Source organism: Leuresthes tenuis, unplaced genomic scaffold (genome assembly GCF_036924035.1).
Source record: "Leuresthes tenuis unplaced genomic scaffold, fLeuTen1.0.hap1 SCAF_22, whole genome shotgun sequence".
Classification (NCBI taxonomy): Eukaryota; Metazoa; Chordata; class Actinopteri; order Atheriniformes; family Atherinopsidae; genus Leuresthes; species Leuresthes tenuis.
In genome coordinates, this window is record NW_027325376.1 from 4,044,425 (window position 1) to 4,061,656 (window position 17,232).

The window sequence follows — 17,232 nt, forward strand, 5'->3', positions numbered from 1 at the left end:
ATCAGTCAAAGTATTGATTAATGAGGGAAAATATAAGGACTACTTTCACAAAATTCACAAAATTCGCTTGTTTGTGACCTTTTATTGATTTTTCAAATACACAAATATCACGACTCCAAACTGCTCGTTACAGGGGTACATTTAAAAAACATCTGTTTTAACTGATAATTTGAGAAACTCGTGAATTCTTACTTTAATTCAGCTAAAAATGTCACTGTTACAGAATAATACGTGCTGAGGCTTTGCCTCTTAAACGCCAGAACCTGCGGTGGATGACCACATCTGGTCCTCGAGGGCCGCTGTCCTGCAGGTTTGAGACGTTTCCCTGCTCAATGCAACACGGGCACGTGCAGAACTTGATCTTTTAAATTGATATATTTCACCTGAATCGGGTCCGTTAAAGCAGGGAAACCTGCAGGACTGCGGCCCTCGAGGACCGGCTTTGGACATCCCTGCTATATGGGAAAAATCCCAACATAATGAACGGATTAGATCAAATGAAAGTGTCCTCATACCCAAACATAAAAAGATAATAACTGAGTTTTATAATAATTAAACATACGTTTTTTTGTTGTAGCACAACAGCATGGACCGGGAAATGTCCCTTTCAGCTTTACATTCACTCTGTGTTGCTGCCTGGGTGTGTCTTCAAGGTAAATATGTAATAAGCGATTGAAAGTGAAAGTTAGATTTCAGAGTGAGCGGATCCCTGAGGACGGTGGGACGCAACGAAGGGCCATTAGTTTGCTGTCGGTAAAATGGATGAATACCAGCATCTGTTGTTTTTTGAGGCCAAAGATCTGACAGACAGAGAAAAGGAGAAGATTTGGAGATACTTTCAGAGAAAAAGAGACTCTGGGGGAGGCGATTGTGCAATGATTGAAAACGTCGGAGGCGACGGATATAAAATAAGTTTCAGGGAAAAGGAAGGTAAGCAGTGAGATTTAGTTTTAAAAAAGTGAAGACTTGAGCAGTGTTCGTTTGAACTGAGGAATTCTCGTGTCTTTTGCGTCTTTTATAGACCAGGAAAGGGTTTTGCAGAGGAAATTTCACACAATTTGTCTTCCTGGCGGAGAACGATGTCTTATCGTAAGCCGAACCAATTCACCACAGACCCAGGATCAGCCGTTACCGAGCCAAACACAGGTGAGTTTCAGCCGTTACCGAGCCAATCACAGGTGAGTTTCAGCCACTAACGAGCCAATCACAGGTGAGTTTCAGCAAGAGCCAAACACAGGTGAGTTTCAGCCGTTACCGAGCCAAACACAGGTGAGTTTCAGCCCGAGCCAAACACAGGTGAGTTTCAGCCGTTACCGAGCCAAACACAGGTGAGTTTCAGCCACTAACGAGCCAAACACAGGTGAGTTTCAGCCACTAACGAGCCAATCACAGGTGAGTTTCAGCCCGAGCCAAACACAGGTGAGTTTCAGCCCGAGCCAATCACAGGTGAGTTTCAGCCCGAGCCAAACACAGGTGAGTTTCAGCCCGAGCCAAACACAGGTGAGTTTCAGCCGTTACCGAGCCAAACACAGGTGAGTTTCAGCCACTAACGAGCCAAACACAGGTGAGTTTCAGCCGTTAACGAGCCAAACACAGGTGAGTTTCAGCCGTTAACGAGCCAAACACAGGTGAGTTTCAGCCACTAACGAGCCAATCACAGGTGAGTTTCAGCCCGAGCCAAACACAGGTGAGTTTCAGCCACTAACGAGCCAAACACAGGTGAGTTTCAGCCACTAACGAGCCAAACACAGGTGAGTTTCAGCCGTTACCGAGCCAAACACGGGTGAGTTTCAGCCCGAGCCAATCACAGGTGAGTTTCAGCCGTTAACGAGCCAAACACAGGTGAGTTTCAGCCGTTAACGAGCCAAACACAGGTGAGTTTCAGCCCGAGCCAAACACAGGTGAGTTTCAGCCACTAACGAGCCAAACACAGGTGAGTTTCAGCCACTAACGAGCCAAACACAGGTGAGTTTCAGCCGTTAACGAGCCAAACACAGGTGAGTTTCAGCCCGAGCCAAACACAGGTGAGTTTCAGCCATTAACGAGCCAAACACAGGTGAGTTTCAGCCCGAGCCAAACACAGGTGAGTTTCAGCCGTTACCGAGCCAAACACAGGTGAGTTTCAGCTGTTACCGAGCCAAACACAGGTGAGTTTCAGCCCGAGCCAAACACAGGTGAGTTTCAGCCGTTACCGAGCCAAACACAGGTGAGTTTCAGCCACTAACGAGCCAAACACAGGTGAGTTTCAGCCACTAACGAGCCAATCACAGGTGAGTTTCAGCCCGAGCCAAACACAGGTGAGTTTCAGCCACTAACGAGCCAATCACAGGTGAGTTTCAGCCCGAGCCAAACACAGGTGAGTTTCAGCCATTAACGAGCCAAACACAGGTGAGTTTCAGCCATTAACGAGCCAAACACAGGTGAGTTTCAGCCACTAACGAGCCAATCACAGGTGAGTTTCAGCCCGAGCCAAACACAGGTGAGTTTCAGCCACTAACGAGCCAATCACAGGTGAGTTTCAGCCCGAGCCAAACACAGGTGAGTTTCAGCAGTTACCGAGCCAAACACAGGTGAGTTTCAGCCGTTACCGAGCCAAACACAGGTGAGTTTCAGCCATTAACGAGCCAAACACGGGTGAGTTTCAGCCATTAACGAGCCAAACACAGGTGAGTTTCAGTCGTTACCGAGCCAAACACAGGTGAGTTTCAGCAGTTACCGAGCCAAACACAGGTGAGTTTCAGCCGTTACCGAGCCAAACACAGGCGAGTTTCAGCCGTTAACGAGCCAAACGCGGGTGAGTTTCAGCCGTTAACGAACCAAACGCGGGTGAGTTTCAGCCGTTAACGAGCCAAACGCGGGTGAGTTTCAGCCGTTAACGAGCCAAACGCGGGTGAGTTTCAGCCGTTAACGAGCCAAACGCGGGTGAGTTTCAGCCGTTAACGAGCCAAACGCGGGTGAGTTTCAGCCGTTAACGAACCAAACACAGGTGAGTTTCAGCCGTTAACGAGCCAAACGCGGGTGAGTTTCAGCCGTTAACGAACCAAACACAGGTGAGTTTCAGCCGTTAACGAGCCAAACACGGGTAAGTTTAAGCCGTTAACGAGCCAAACGCGGGTGAGTTTCAGCCGTTAACGAGCCAAACGCGGGTGAGTTTCAGCCGTTAACGAACCAAACACAGGTGAGTTTCAGCCGTTAACGAGCCAAACGCGGGTGAGTTTCAGCCGTTAACGAACCAAACACAGGTGAGTTTCAGCCGTTAACGAGCCAAACACGGGTAAGTTTAAGCCGTTAACGAGCCAAACGCGGGTGAGTTTCAGCCGTTAACGAACCAAACGCGGGTAAGTTTAAGCCGTTAACGAGCCAAACGCGGGTGAGTTTCAGCCGTTAACGAACCAAACGCGGGTGAGTTTCAGCCGTTAACGAGCCAAACACGGGTAAGTTTAAGCCGTTAACGAGCCAAACGCGGGTGAGTTTCAGCCGTTAACGAACCAAACGCGGGTAAGTTTAAGCCGTTAACGAGCCAAACGCGGGTGAGTTTCAGCCGTTAACGAACCAAACGCGGGTAAGTTTAAGCCGTTAACGAGCCAAACGCGGGTAAGTTTAAGCCGTTAACGAGCCAAACGCGGGTGAGTTTCAGCCGTTAACGAGCCAAACGCGGGTAAGTTTCAGCCGTTAACGAGCCAAACGCGGGTGAGTTTCAGCCGTTACCGAGCCAAACACAGGTGAGTTTGAACTTAATTTCCCCTTTTCAACCCTTGGCAGCTGCTTGATTGATTCCGGTAAAAAGCAGCTCTGCTGCCAACTGGTCGGACCGTATGATGCTCTTATTGCTCCTATTAAATCTAACTCCAAAGACTTTGGCCTGAAAAAGTTTCCACGTGGGCGGGTCGGCCTCTCAACACATATTACTGCCATAAGGAAGTATAAAGTGATTATATAACCCTTGGTTGATGAAAACAAAGATAGTTTTCTGAACTATTAATAGAAATGATGAAAACATTTTACATAAATAAATTCTACAGATATTTATATATTTTTCTGTTCAATCGTTATTTTTAGCTGTTTCTTGGTATCTTCTTTTTATAATAATAATTTGTTTTCATTTTATTGATTTATTATCTGTTTTTCTGTCTAATTTTATTTCTTTATGGTCAGATTATACACTTCTATGATTTAACAAGTGCACACTTTGGTCATTCTTTCTCTACTGTTTCTTCATAATCAATCCACAACTTCAACTGAGATCTGAATGTTTTTCTCCACCCTGTAGTGGGGGGTGGGGGATAGATCTAGATTATAGAGTACGGTGGAGTTTTGAAGCATTTATTTTCTCATAATGGACTAAACTCTAACCCACATTAATGTTCTTTCTCTTTCTTTTTAGACATTTAGAAAAGAAAACACTAAAAGTCTAGAGAAATATTTCAATCTGGACATCTTCCTCCTGTACTACCTGCGGGACAAACCTAAAGCATCCAAATGGTTGCAAAAGCAGCTTGACGCAATTGGCTGCGTGGTGCACTTTGATTTTAATGAAGAGGAGGCCGTGGTGAGGGGAGATGTTGATAAGGGGCCTGGAGGAGCTTTTGGAGCTGCAGAGAAATGGGAGCAACAGGTGGATCGGATCTTCATCAACCTCACCGAGCGCTACCTCTGCCATCATGTTGTTGAGCCGAGTCGAGTCAAACAGGTGATGCAGGAGCGCTCCTGTGTGGCAGATGATGTCACAGTGTACTCAGAGAGCGGCTACGCTGTGGTGGTGGGAGAGGTTGAAGCTGTGAAGGAGAAGATCGCAGCGCTGGGAAAGAGCATTCCAGTCCGCAGGGAGCTTCCAGTCATGGTGAAGGAGTTCAAACTGGTAGAAGAAGTGTTCAGCCGAGAAATATTTGTTCATTGTCCAGAAGTCAAAGTCCTCAGAGGCGCTGCCGGGATCATCTTGGAGGGACCTGACGAGGGCGTGAAGTCAGGAGCTGCAAAGCTTGATGAACTGATCAAGAAGATCAAAGAAAAGAGAGTCCAGCTTCCAAAAGATTTATTAACCTTCATGAGAACCAGCGGAGCCGCCTCCAAGTACCAGGCCCGCTTCCAGCAGACCTTCAGAAACCCTGTTTCCCTGGACGTGGGGCTGGACCTGGTCCTGTCCGGCCTGTCCTCTGCAGCTCTGGAGCAGGCTGAGGCAGCGGTGCTGAGAGAGCTGAGTGTGGCCGATGAACCGCTGCAGGGCGCCGCAGCTGCACCTCCAGATCTGAACCGAGTGAAAGAAATCCTGATCAAGGCCAAGAACGAGGCAAACCGTGTGGAGCTCAGAGTGGACTTCAGCTTTATTCCAGGAGCCAGTGGAGGTCCGGTGAGCAGAGTACAGCTGGTGGGCTTCACTGAACATGTGAACAGGCTGAAAGAGCTTCTTCATGACTACCAGATGAATCAGGTTTCAACTCAAGAAGTGCTGAACCTGTCGCATCCTGAACTGGTCGACTGCTTCGATCAAATCTTAGACATGATTGGCATGAAGCAGACCAACGTGACCCTGAGAGCCTCCTATCTTCCACAGCCATGTGTGCTTGTGTCTGGTTCCCGGTGTCAGGTTCAGCAGGTCCATCGGGCCCTTTTGTTGGCTCTCGCCAGTCTGACATCTGACACGTTGGTTCTGGACGGACCAGGAGCTCTGCGCTACTTCCAGGGTGACGGAAAGGTGAGCAAAGCACTGGTTGAGAGTTCCTGTCAGGTCCTTATCAGGGAGCAGCAAGACATTTCCTCTCCAGATGCGAGAGCCAGACCAAGAAGCATCAGCAGCATCACACCCAGACCCTCTGCTGACGTATTCAACAAAATCAACCTAAAGATCAAGCTTAGCAGTTTAGAAGATGAGCAGGTTTGATGGTTTTTATTTCCTTCTACTTCTCATAATTCACAAAACAGCAGCACAACACGGATATTCATATTAAACCTTTCTTTCCCAGACTAATGTTTTAGTAGCTCCCATGCTGAACAAGCAGTTGATTTCTACAAAAGTCGGTACAAGTCTGCTGAATAAAGGAGGAAACGCAGTCCAGTCAAGGTTTGACTCGATGGCAGCGACCCGTACCCTCGCCCCCGGTGATGTTCTTCAGGTTGATGGGCCTCCATCTCTGGGCTGCTCAAAGATCTTCTTCATAGAGTGTTTACCTTGGGATGGTGTCAGAGGAAACAGTGTGCAGGTGAGGATGAAAACTCTGGGAGAAATGCTGCCATGGCAACGCAAGTTTCTCCTCTTACTGAAGCAGTTATTCCTCTCATAACTAATTAAATTAAGTTTTTAAAATGCGTCTCTTCTGTCTTACAGGCTCTGGATAAGGGGCTGAAGACGTGTTTGGACCTCTGTGTCCAGCAGCCCTTTAGTTCAGTGTCCATACCAGTTATCGGACCTGGGCTTCTCTTAAAATACCCCCTGACAGAAGCCATTCAAGTGCTGGGGGAGACCATTGGCCAGTTTGGACTATCTCCATCCTTTGGGTGCATCTCCACCATCCACATCGTCATTAAACCTGGTTATCCTGACTCTGAAGTGGTAACTGTTAACACCTCTTATTACTGGTCCATATAACTTAAATTGGAAGTTTATTTTTTTATTTCTTCGGACAATATTTAGATTAATCGAGATCAGTGTTTTATCCATATAACAGGAGAGAACAGGGAGACAATACAGCCTCCAAATAAGGCATTATCTGTCTTTATTTCACCAATACTTTAAGCTGAATGAATGCACTATTGCACTGTTAGCTCAGAGCTGCCGTGTTGTTGTTATTGGTGGCTAGTTTTGTGCAACATGGCAGAACATTTATCAGATTTTGACGACATGGACGGCGACTTTGAGTACGTTGGACGTCCTTACCGTTTTGAGCCAGAGTATACGGATGAGGAGCTCCTGGAAAGGAGAATGCAGAGAGAGAGGAACAGCTGGCCAGAGAACAACAGACCGCTGCACATCTGCGAATCGATGCTAACTGGTGGTGTTCTTATGGACGATGTTATCCCAAGTGACCCATGTGTAGAAAGCCCCCAATAACAACAACACGGCAGCTCTGAGCTAACAGTGCAATAGTGCATTCATTCGGCTTAAAGTGTTGGTGAAATAAAGACAGATAATGCCTTATTTAGAGGCTGTATTACTCAGTTATATATATATATATATATATATATATATATATATAATGTGATGGATATATGCTGATCTCGAATCATCTAAATATCTTCCAAAGGACGCCGACTTTCATCAAACTATTATAGATAAACGTATTCTATGCTAGAGATAAGGTCCAGGTTTAAAAAGAACAAACTTCCCCTCTAAGGACGCATATTCTTTTGTAGTTAATTCTCACATTTTTTATTTACAGTGCTACCATGAAGCATACAAACACCTGAGCTCCAACATGAACCAGGGAGGCCGAGGTGAACCACACAGCTGCTCAGGCTACATTTATTACCTGTTCTATAATGAACACAGAGGGGAATTTAAAGACTATTTCTACTCATTCTGTTCTTTCTCTCAGTGATCTTCAGCCCCCTCACCAGTGATGTTGATGACATCACCATTGCAATCGGGGGCGGGGTTAAACTACATCTGGTTTTTGGTGACATCACTAATGAGACAACAGATGCTGTGGTGAATTCAACCAACTTCAAAGATTTTCACAAGGGTAAGGGTGTGAAAAACGACAAGAAGAAGTGTTCAGCAATCATCTGCACTTCCTTAAAATTCCACCAAAATAATTATTGTTTAACCTAAATATTTAGGGGCTTCTCTCTTTAGCGACAAGAAAGGTCAGCATCCTCTGGTTGAAATGGCCAAAAATTGGTACAGATTAGAAAGCAGGCTTAAGGAAAAAGCACAGTTCAACAGACTGAACCAAGCAAATCCAGGTGGTTTACATAAAATGCAAAGTAGAAGCTTTCATGCAGGATGGAAGTCAAACCAGTAAAGAGACGAATGAGTCATGTGGCTCGAAGCCACAAGAAGAACTGAGGACATCTAGTGGATGGCTGTGGTGGGACATTAGGAAGGTGTAAAACTTCAGCTTGTAGTTATAGCTTGTTGTTATAGATTGAAATAGCTCAGTCTAAGCTGATTGTTTGCGATTGCTCCACAAACTCTTGTCTAGTGTCACCAGCAGGTCAAACAGTTTAACAGAGTGAGTTTTTCCTCAATCAGTGTCGTCTAATCAATGGATTGGTGCAAAATGACACCAGGTTGTGTCCTGACGATACCTTGTTTTGTTTGGCTAAAAATATTTCTACATGACTCTTACAGGATGAAGGCAAGTTCTAAGCTGCTGAACAAAGCTAACATACATATGATCTGCTTGAAGTGAAGCTATTATGTAAGATTTACCCTCTGATGATAGATAGGTCCTAAAAGTCCTTATTTGTCTAATCCTGACTCTTTTCATAAGCTGTCTCTTCAAAGCCCCCCTCCCTAAAAGCCCACTTTATTCTGATTGGTCAGTTTCTGGAAGCCTGCTGAGGGAAAGCATGAGTGCTTGTGAGATACATTAGATATCTTTATGGATATGTTGTGTCTCAAGCAGATGATCTAAAACTAGAATTCAAATTAGTCTGAAGCCAGATGTTTTGACCCGTGATCTAAACCACGTGTGTTAGGGTCTTTGTATGTGATAAATGTCAGTTTTCTATCTCCCAGATGGCGTCTGTAAAGATATCTTGACCATAGCTGGACCAGAGGTGGAGGCTGAACTGAAAGCAGGTAAGATGGGAGGCGAGACGGTGGGATACTGCACACTTAACACCTTCTTAAACCTGTTTCCTCTGCTTTGTGTCCAGCAAAAGTGAGCCGAGGAGAAATATTTGTATCCCAGCCTGGATCATTTCCCTGTGAAGCCATTTTCCATGTGTGTGGAAAAAAAGATGCAGGCGTCATTGAGGAGCTTGTACACAACATTATTGACTATTGTGAAAACTTTGGATATTACTCTGTTGCAATTCCTGCAATCTGTGCCGGTAAGTGTATTTTAAGGCATCCTCATCCTGAGTTTGTTCTCCATCAAAACCAAAACTTCCATTGACCTCAATCACAAACTGTGCAGGATCTGCTGGGTTGGACCCTGGTGTCGTGGCAGGTTCAATCCTTCGAGGTATCAAGGCTGCAGCTTCATCCATCCCCCCATTGAGCCTCACGGACATCCGCCTCGTCCTGATTAAGATCGATGTCTTCTTGGCTTTTAAAGAGGAAGCAACACAGATGTTTCCCACAGTAATAAACACAGGTGACAGGAGTTTTCCTCTGTGTTTTTTAATAAATTAAATTTCTTTTTACACATTTTAAGAACATTTCAAATGATTTGTTTGACTTATCTTCCAGTCTCAGTACCTCAGTTGGTTCAGGTACCACCACTAATTCCCCCACGAGCTGTGAGAGTAGATCCAAACAATGTACCCACCAGCTCCACAAGTCAGAAGTCCAGCTTCCTGTTCCTGGGTCTTTGCAGAAAGGATGTTGATGGCGCCATGGAGAAGCTTAGGAATCTGTATAAAACACAGTGTTCCACTCAGACCTTGAGAAAAGAAGAGCTGAAGGGCCTCACTCAAGGTGACATGAGTGATTTAAAACAGATGGTGGAGTCTGAGGGTCTGTACATGCAAAAGGACCAGTCTGGCAACTTAACAGTGACTGGGTTAAAAGATGGGGTGAGCCGGGTGATCATGAAGGTCAATGCATCCCTGATTGGCACCCTTGGGAGGGAGGTGAGAGCCCGGGAGGAGGGGGATTTATACAACCGTGTGGTATGGTGCATCCTGGGAAATTATGACAGCTGGGAGAGACTGCCCAAAACAGCCAATTACAACTTGGAAAAGAACGATTTAGCAGGAGGAATCGTGGATGAACAGGGAGTCTGGTGGCATGTGGATCTACAGACGATGCAGGCCAACAGACGAATGTCAGGACAGTCGACTCAACTGAAACGACTTGAGAACCTGTCAGGTGAGACCATCGGATTTGGAGACATTTCATAACTAACTTCTGTCATCTTCCCAAGTCTGGGCTCTGCATGACACCACAGGCACGATTACTGCGTAAAAGCCAGGAAATCAGAAAGACAGCTCTAGGAAATTAGGTCTCCATGGGCACCATATAAATAAGGATACTTCAGGTACTACACCTATACTTCGGTCTCAGTGTAGTTACCTGCTTAGCTTGCACTGTTTTATATCAAACACAGCGAGTTGTGCTTGTTTTACTAACCATCTATAGTCTATACCCACTCAATCCATTAAGCCTAGTTTATGTTTCTCCGTCGACGGCGTAGGCGAGACGCCGTCATTCGAAGTTCTGCGTCGAGGGAACGCGTCGCTCTGCAGTTCACCGCCATGCCACCAGGGGGTGTGGCTGCGTGTTTGTGGGGTTTCAGGGGTTATAGTAGCCGAATCCTTGCTTTTTCTTCTGGTCACAGTTTACAACAGTAAACGATCCTCAGAGGCCTCAGAACAACACACAAACCTTCTCTCTGCAGATTATTTGGGGAGCTATAAAGATAACGATCAGTGGGGAGACAACATTCCTTCTTAAAACACAGTTCTCTTTGTCTCCCGACTTCTCCTTGAGAAGTTTTGATATATATAATATGAACCAGGGTGAACCGGGGTGTCTTTCTGGTACCAGTTAGGAGTCTAGCAGCGGATTTCTGAGAGGCTAGAATTCACAGCTACTCAAAGCTTAAGGTTTCATTCAGGCTCCACTCCGTTAAAGTCCACAGTTCTTGCTGCTCTTTAGCATTAAATTGTGAAACAAACCTACTGCATGTTCTGTCCTGTATGAGATCTTGTTGCTTTATGCTGCTTCAACTCACAGAACATGACAAACAACTTTTCTCTGACCATTTGGATATTTTTCAGACTTCATCCTTCCTCTGTACTGGGACACGATGTCTTCCAGTGAGTTCATGAAGGTTACACTGAGGCCTTCATCTGCAGAGTATCGGACCAATAAAGAGGGTTTTAAACGAACTCTTAACAGGACAATAATAAAGGTCTGTGGATGTTTCTGCTTACTCTACTATATATTCCTGCCTTTGTACTCATGTAGCAGCATGAAGTTACATGTATAAGTGTTGAGTATGGACATTTTTCTCCTAATGTTTGTATGAAAACTTATGTCATACAGAGTCATGTAAAGGTTTGGGCACCCCTAAACAAATTTAGTATCCCTGTAAATGTAAAGGAACATTTAAGGAAGCCTTTCAATCTCAATTTGTACAATTTTAGGTTTAAAAGAGGAATAGAACTCAATTAAATTAGGATTACTTGAGAGGTTAATCAAAACACATTAAGGAAGAATAAGCATGGGATGCATGGTTTTCCTGTGCAGTCACCCTCAGTACGAATTAACCCGCCATGGAAGACTTATCCAAAGAAAACTTGTCTTACATATTACAAAAAAGAAAATATAGAATAAGAAAAGATAAAAATAAATGTCAGAAGTTTCCAAACTTTTGTTGTTCCCTCTTTAAGCCAATGTGAGAAGTAGAAAGTTATAGATAAAATACACTGTAAAATGTTAATAGATTCACTTACAACTGGTTTAATCTTAAGTTTGTGGCTCTAAAGGCTCAAACAGATGTTCCTTTATTAAAATAGCTTTAAATTGATTGAATATCAGCTAATTCCGAAGCAAATATCATTCCACCAACAACGAAGCTGAAGATGAAAACAGGATGTCCTCTATGATCAGATAATTATTGTAATCGCACCTAAAAAAAAATTATAACTGAGGTGCAAACAAAAGGCTTGACCCCTGATGTAAATATAACATAAAAACTCTGGATAGACTGCAAAAGAGCAATGAATGCACGATCTATCCTGAAACCTACAAACCCAGAAATCTATAACAGGAATTTAAAGGCTCTCAGCTGATTAATTTACAAATTATGATGCTTTCCAAGTTTTATTAAGCACCTAAAACATAGTGTGGCTAGACTTTTTAACCTTTTTAACCAAAAAATGACCAAATAAACTAATTATATAGCAACTAAATGTCATGTTTATCTTTAGAAGATTTAATATAACCTTATAGAGAGTATTCAACTGTACTTTTGGGCTGGTCTCTCCTGTCTAGATTGAGCGTTTGCAGAACGTTCATCTGCGTCGGGCCTATGAGGCGCAGAAGAAGCAAATATCTGATAAGAACGTGCAGGAGAGAGCAGGAGCAGGTGAAAAGCTTCTGTACCACGGCACAACACAGGACAACTGCGACTCCATCATGAAAACTGGATTCAACAGGAGCTTCGCAGGGCAAAATGGTAACAAAACGATGCATCTTTGTGTTCAACCAAATCAAAATACTGCTTTTCACCTCCTATTAGAGCAAAATAACTGTCAGAAAATGGCTTATTTAGGAATTTAGATGAAATAAAGACACACATTGTTTATTGGAATCAGCATGTGATGAGGTCGTTGATGACAGTAGATTCTGGCATTTTTCATATATAATAGATTCTTATATATAAGGCAGGGATGTCAAACTCCGGTCCTCAGGGCCGTTGTCCTGCAGGTTTTAGACGTTTCCTGCTCCAACACAACTGATTGAGATCAATGCCTCATTAGCTGGTTTGTGCAGAATGTAACAATCTCTTGAAGAGATTAATTTAATCCGTTGAAGCAGGAAAACATCTAAAACCTGGAGGACATCGGCCCTCGAGGACCGGAGTTTGACATCCCTGATATAAAGGGTGGGGAAACTTTCCGATTCTTAGATACATCGCTATTCGGACGATTCTGAATCGATTCACAAACGTCTAAATTTCGATTATTTAAATAAAGTAAAACAGACGGTTCTAAAATGTGGAACTAAGAAGCGCGGTACGCGTCATCTCCGGGACACTATGGGGAGCCACATGGAGGAAAACAAACATGGCTGACCGCAGCTACCCACCGTGCTTTGAGGTCCGAACAGCTCCTTCAAACTGAGAAGAAACACTTCGGCGGCGAACTGGACAAGAGAGCCACGTTATTATGACGTTTTCAATGTGTTGTGCAGGGAAATATGATCCTCCGTGAACATGCTGTCTTCTATTTTGAAAATTAACCGGATGTTTTGTTTATGCGCGCGACTTCTTGTCCTGCACATCTGCTCCTTGCTGTTGTGCTCCGGCAGAAATAGAAGCTCAGGATCTGCTGCGGAGGCTCCGGAGCGCCGCAGCTGTGACGGAGCCGGTGGAAACTGATTGATTAGGTCATTGATTAGGATTGAAACGGTTCCGCTGCCGAGCTGGAGCGATAACTTTACAGTTGGCACGCATTTCCATTGGTTTAATAACATAAAATGGAAATTATTTATCGCTTGTTTCTTATTACAAATGCACTGTTTTTTCAAAGTTATGAATGTTTATTCAGTGAGACAACAAGAAATGTTGTGAAAAAGTGCATCAATATACATAAATTAAAGACTCATCTATCATTTTTTATCGTTTTATAATCGAATCGTGAGGTGGCCAAAGATTCCCTCCCCTATTGTATACAATAGACTCATATTGATTGGTTTTCAGATTAATTTTTGAAGGAGAAAGAACATCGATAATCTGAAATACAGTTCAAAGTTTGCTCCGTTTTCTCTTACTTTCAGCGACATCATTTGGTCGTGGAACCTACTTCGCTGTGAACGCCAGCTACTCGGCCGACCCCACTTACTCCAGGCCAGCCGCTGATGGCTCTCAGCTGATGTTCGTGGCCCGAGTTCTGACCGGCGTCTACACTCAGGGCCGCAGTAAAATGGTGGTTCCTCCGTCTCGCAGCAGCCAGCAGGCCCACGACCGTTTCGACAGCGTTGTCGATAAAATGGACAATCCTGGCATGTATGTTGTGTTCCACGATAACCAAGCTTACCCAGACTACCTCATCACCTTCAAGTGAAAGCTGGGAAAAGCTGTGTTTTCAGAAATTATTAAGAATTACATAAAAGATTTAAATAAAATGGATGAATGTATTAAAAGTAAATGTTTACATGGATGATCTGAAAATGACTGATTTAACTCGATGTGAAGAAAGCTTTGTGTACAAAGATAAACTGTCTGAGTACCAGCTGAGCAATTCCTCTACGGGACGTTTATACGACGCATTTTTAAGGTTATATGAGATGTATGTATTTTTTTTAACTTCAGAGACTTTTTGCAAATGAATGTGTAGCCCTGTGGGTATCATTTCCATTCATTCATATACAGATATTAAAATGTTTGTGTCGCTAATAAATAATAGTTCATGAAGTGTAAATATGTTTGATAAGTAATTTCATATACAGTTAAAAGTCAGGGATAAAAGGGTGGTGTTAGTTTTAAAATCCATATGATTGTCGGCACAAAAGATAGGAGACCACATTTGTTTATGGGGTAGAGAAGCATCTCTTTGATCTCTCATCTTTAAATGAATGTAGCCTTAGCCAATCCTGTCCTCACCTGGTTCAGGTAGGAGGTGTTTAGCATCACCAAAGTGCCACCGCACATTAGCTTCCGAGCTGGATAGCTGTAAACTAAAGTAAATAAAATACTCCCAAGACGGACGGAGAGTCGTCCCATGGTTTATGTGTGAGAACTCTGAGAAGCTGCCAGAGGTAAATTAATGTGTTTTATTGTACTTTGTGCTGTTGTGTAATTGTAATGTGTTAAAGACGAGCAATTGCTAATCGCTGCTAGCCTTTAGTTTAGCCTGCTCATGGTTAATTTCACATTGCAGTTAGCAATTGCTAATTCGTTTAAGACGTACTGTTGGTTTTTCGCCATGAGTAAGCCTGTAACTTAGTTACTAAGAAGAATTATATGATTCAGGACCGGACATTTGCCCTAAGAGGGAGAGAGGGAGGACCGGGAGAGCCCTGGACCTTTGGAGGGAGACTGTAGCTGCTGTACTTGAACGCTCCATTTTCTTGCCGCTGAAACGGCACCTTGCCTTTTGCCCCTTTTCCATCCTAATCTCTGACTGTTGCTGGACTCGTGAGTACACCATTAACACTGTGCACGTGCTTTTTGTTTATGCTGGTTAAAACCCAATAAAACGGCCATTCGTTTTAGGCCTCCAGCTCACAAGCTTCACCAGGCCTGCAACGTTTTACGTTTAATAGCCCCGCGTGAATGTGTGTGTGAGTCTGGGCTGTGGACATTTGAGTTAATTTGTTTATCTTTATTTCACATTCTCTCATGGGGTTCATCATTTATTTGTGTCAAATCTTCCAGAGCATATGAGAGTTTTGAATACTGTTATCGATGCACATTTAAAGGTCAACAGTGAACTATTTGACTAATCTACAAATCCAAATCGTAACTTTGTAATAAATAATTATTGTTGTTTCAACTACATCTTGTGTTGTACTTACAAGGGTGGTACTTTTTGGATAAATATTAAATAGGTTAAAGTGAACTTTTATTTGAAATGGGAAGTACCAAATTTTGTGTTACTTCTTAAACGTTATTGGAGGCACCGCCAAGTTATTTTATATCACATTTATCACAGGTAGCGCCATCTTTAGACGAACTCAGGCCCCGTCCCACTGTACTACAACACCCCAATTATTTGTCAGTCAATATTTCCTAGCTACATGGGACTGGGGTTACAAATGAATGAATTATGTTGGATTTTAAATTTGTTTTAAAATTTAAGAAAAAGAAATGGATACACTTTAAGGTCTGAATAAAGCAGAGTTTTTATGCCACATCACTGAAAAATGCACACAGCCAAACATTTTGAAAGCATAAGGAAAATTAGCTGCTCTCTTCTCGGATCTCGAACCAGTTTAAACAAAGCGTCAAACCAAACCCACACTGGTCACTTTCCAACTGAAATAAAAATGTTCCCAAACTGTGAAACTTGCAGTCACGTAGTTGGCATGAGCAGGCTTCCTGGAGGCAGGAGGGTGTCAGCCTGGTGCAGCTATATGTCCATTTATGTGTCCATTGTGTCTGGTAAACCTGTGTAAAACTACAAGGTTAAAAGTAAGGTGGGTGTTGGTGGTGATCCTCAACACTATCTGCACAAATCCAACATCCACTGGTGGTAGTTACTCCTGTAACTTTAGTTCTCTGCTGCTGCTTTTATCATCATCTGCTCCTGCAGTAAGTTCACGACCATTAGCTTGACTTTTTCAGTCCACTCAACATAAATGTGATTCCTCATGAACGTAGGAAGGTTTGCCTTATAGATGGCTGTTTTTAGGCTAAAGTTGCTGTTAAATGGGACATGTAGGGTGTTTCAATCCAGTTCTGAACCCATTCATGTGTTCTGTGGAGGTTGAGTGTGTCGTCCTTCTGCTTTGCATTGAAGTTGAAACATATATACAGCTTAGTGTGTCCAATCTGAGGGAATTTGGAAGATCTCAGGAAATCACTCACCTCAGAAACATTTCCAATGTTGTCTTAGTGCAACCTTACCCAAAAAGGCTGTCAAAATGTTTCCTATACTCAGCCTGAAGTGGATCTGAAAGTGGCTTCTATGCAGGTGCAGCTGCTGAATGAATCTAAACCGTCTGAATTCTTGTCTTGGCCTGAGGATATTATGAATCTGCATCCTCTCGTCTCCTCCTTTTCTACACCCTACCTCCGTGGTTAGGGTGAGAGTTTTCATTAAATACTACTCTACTCAGTCATGATTCAGATCCATTAAAATAATCCTAAACAGGAAACTGTTTAACAGTCTAAAGTGAGTCTTAGTTATTCAGTAAAACAAGCAACTGTTGTCTAACACGTGCAAATCTCTGAATTTGCTTTAATAAGATCTGTTGAACATGTCAAAGACAATGTTTTTAATCCATAAAATGGCAGAAGGACTTTTAAATATCACATACACACACATTACTGCACAGTGTAAGAAACACGGCACAAACGTCTGCTGGAAATCTTTTATTTGATATTTTCATTTATTTGCGTGCAAAGAAAATATGAGAAGAGGTGGAAGAAACACTTAAATCTATAAAGAAGCCATTAATATGTGGGAATATATCTTATCTATCATTTAAGTGCCAAGTTAATGATTATTATATTTTGGAATTCATATTGAAAATGTGGGATCAAACGTGTCTGATCCAGTCCTCTGCAGACTTTTGGCTCATTGTTGTTTTTTATGGCACTTCACCTATCTGTGTCTCACAAGTGCAAAGAGCCTTGTTCAGAAGACCAGATTCTGTTCATTCCCCTTTATAACTTGTCTGACCTGTTATAATTTGACTTTGAGTCTGTCAGAGGAATAATGAGCCTGCTTGGC

At 43.2% G+C, this 17,232-nt stretch overlaps 1 protein-coding gene across 1 annotated transcript; it reads left to right on the plus strand.

Annotated features, from left to right (window-relative positions):
• Positions 1-752: 752 nt before the first annotated feature.
• On the plus strand, positions 753-13,915 carry parp142.2 (poly(ADP-ribose) polymerase family member 14-related sequence 2.2). Its single transcript, XM_072376371.1, has 14 exons — positions 753-930; positions 1,022-1,146; positions 4,385-5,872; positions 5,961-6,197; positions 6,323-6,547; positions 7,374-7,428; positions 7,530-7,676; positions 8,678-8,740; positions 8,818-8,994; positions 9,081-9,260; positions 9,356-9,976; positions 10,888-11,021; positions 12,107-12,290; positions 13,613-13,915. Exons 1-14 carry the CDS (start codon positions 759-761, stop codon positions 13,897-13,899), a joined length of 4,095 nt encoding a protein of 1,364 aa, XP_072232472.1. The 5' UTR covers positions 753-758; the 3' UTR covers positions 13,900-13,915.
• The last annotated feature ends 3,317 nt before the right edge of the window (positions 13,916-17,232 follow it).

Coding starts and splice junctions, on each gene's coding strand:
- parp142.2 (XM_072376371.1), top strand. CDS start 759: ATGGATGAATACCAGCATCTGTTGTTTTTTGAGGCCAAAGATCTGACA. Junction 7,677..8,677: donor CTTCAAAGATTTTCACAAGG/GTAAGGGTGTGA, acceptor TCTATCTCCCAG/ATGGCGTCTGTAAAGATATC. Junction 12,291..13,612: donor GAGCTTCGCAGGGCAAAATG/GTAACAAAACGA, acceptor TCTTACTTTCAG/CGACATCATTTGGTCGTGGA.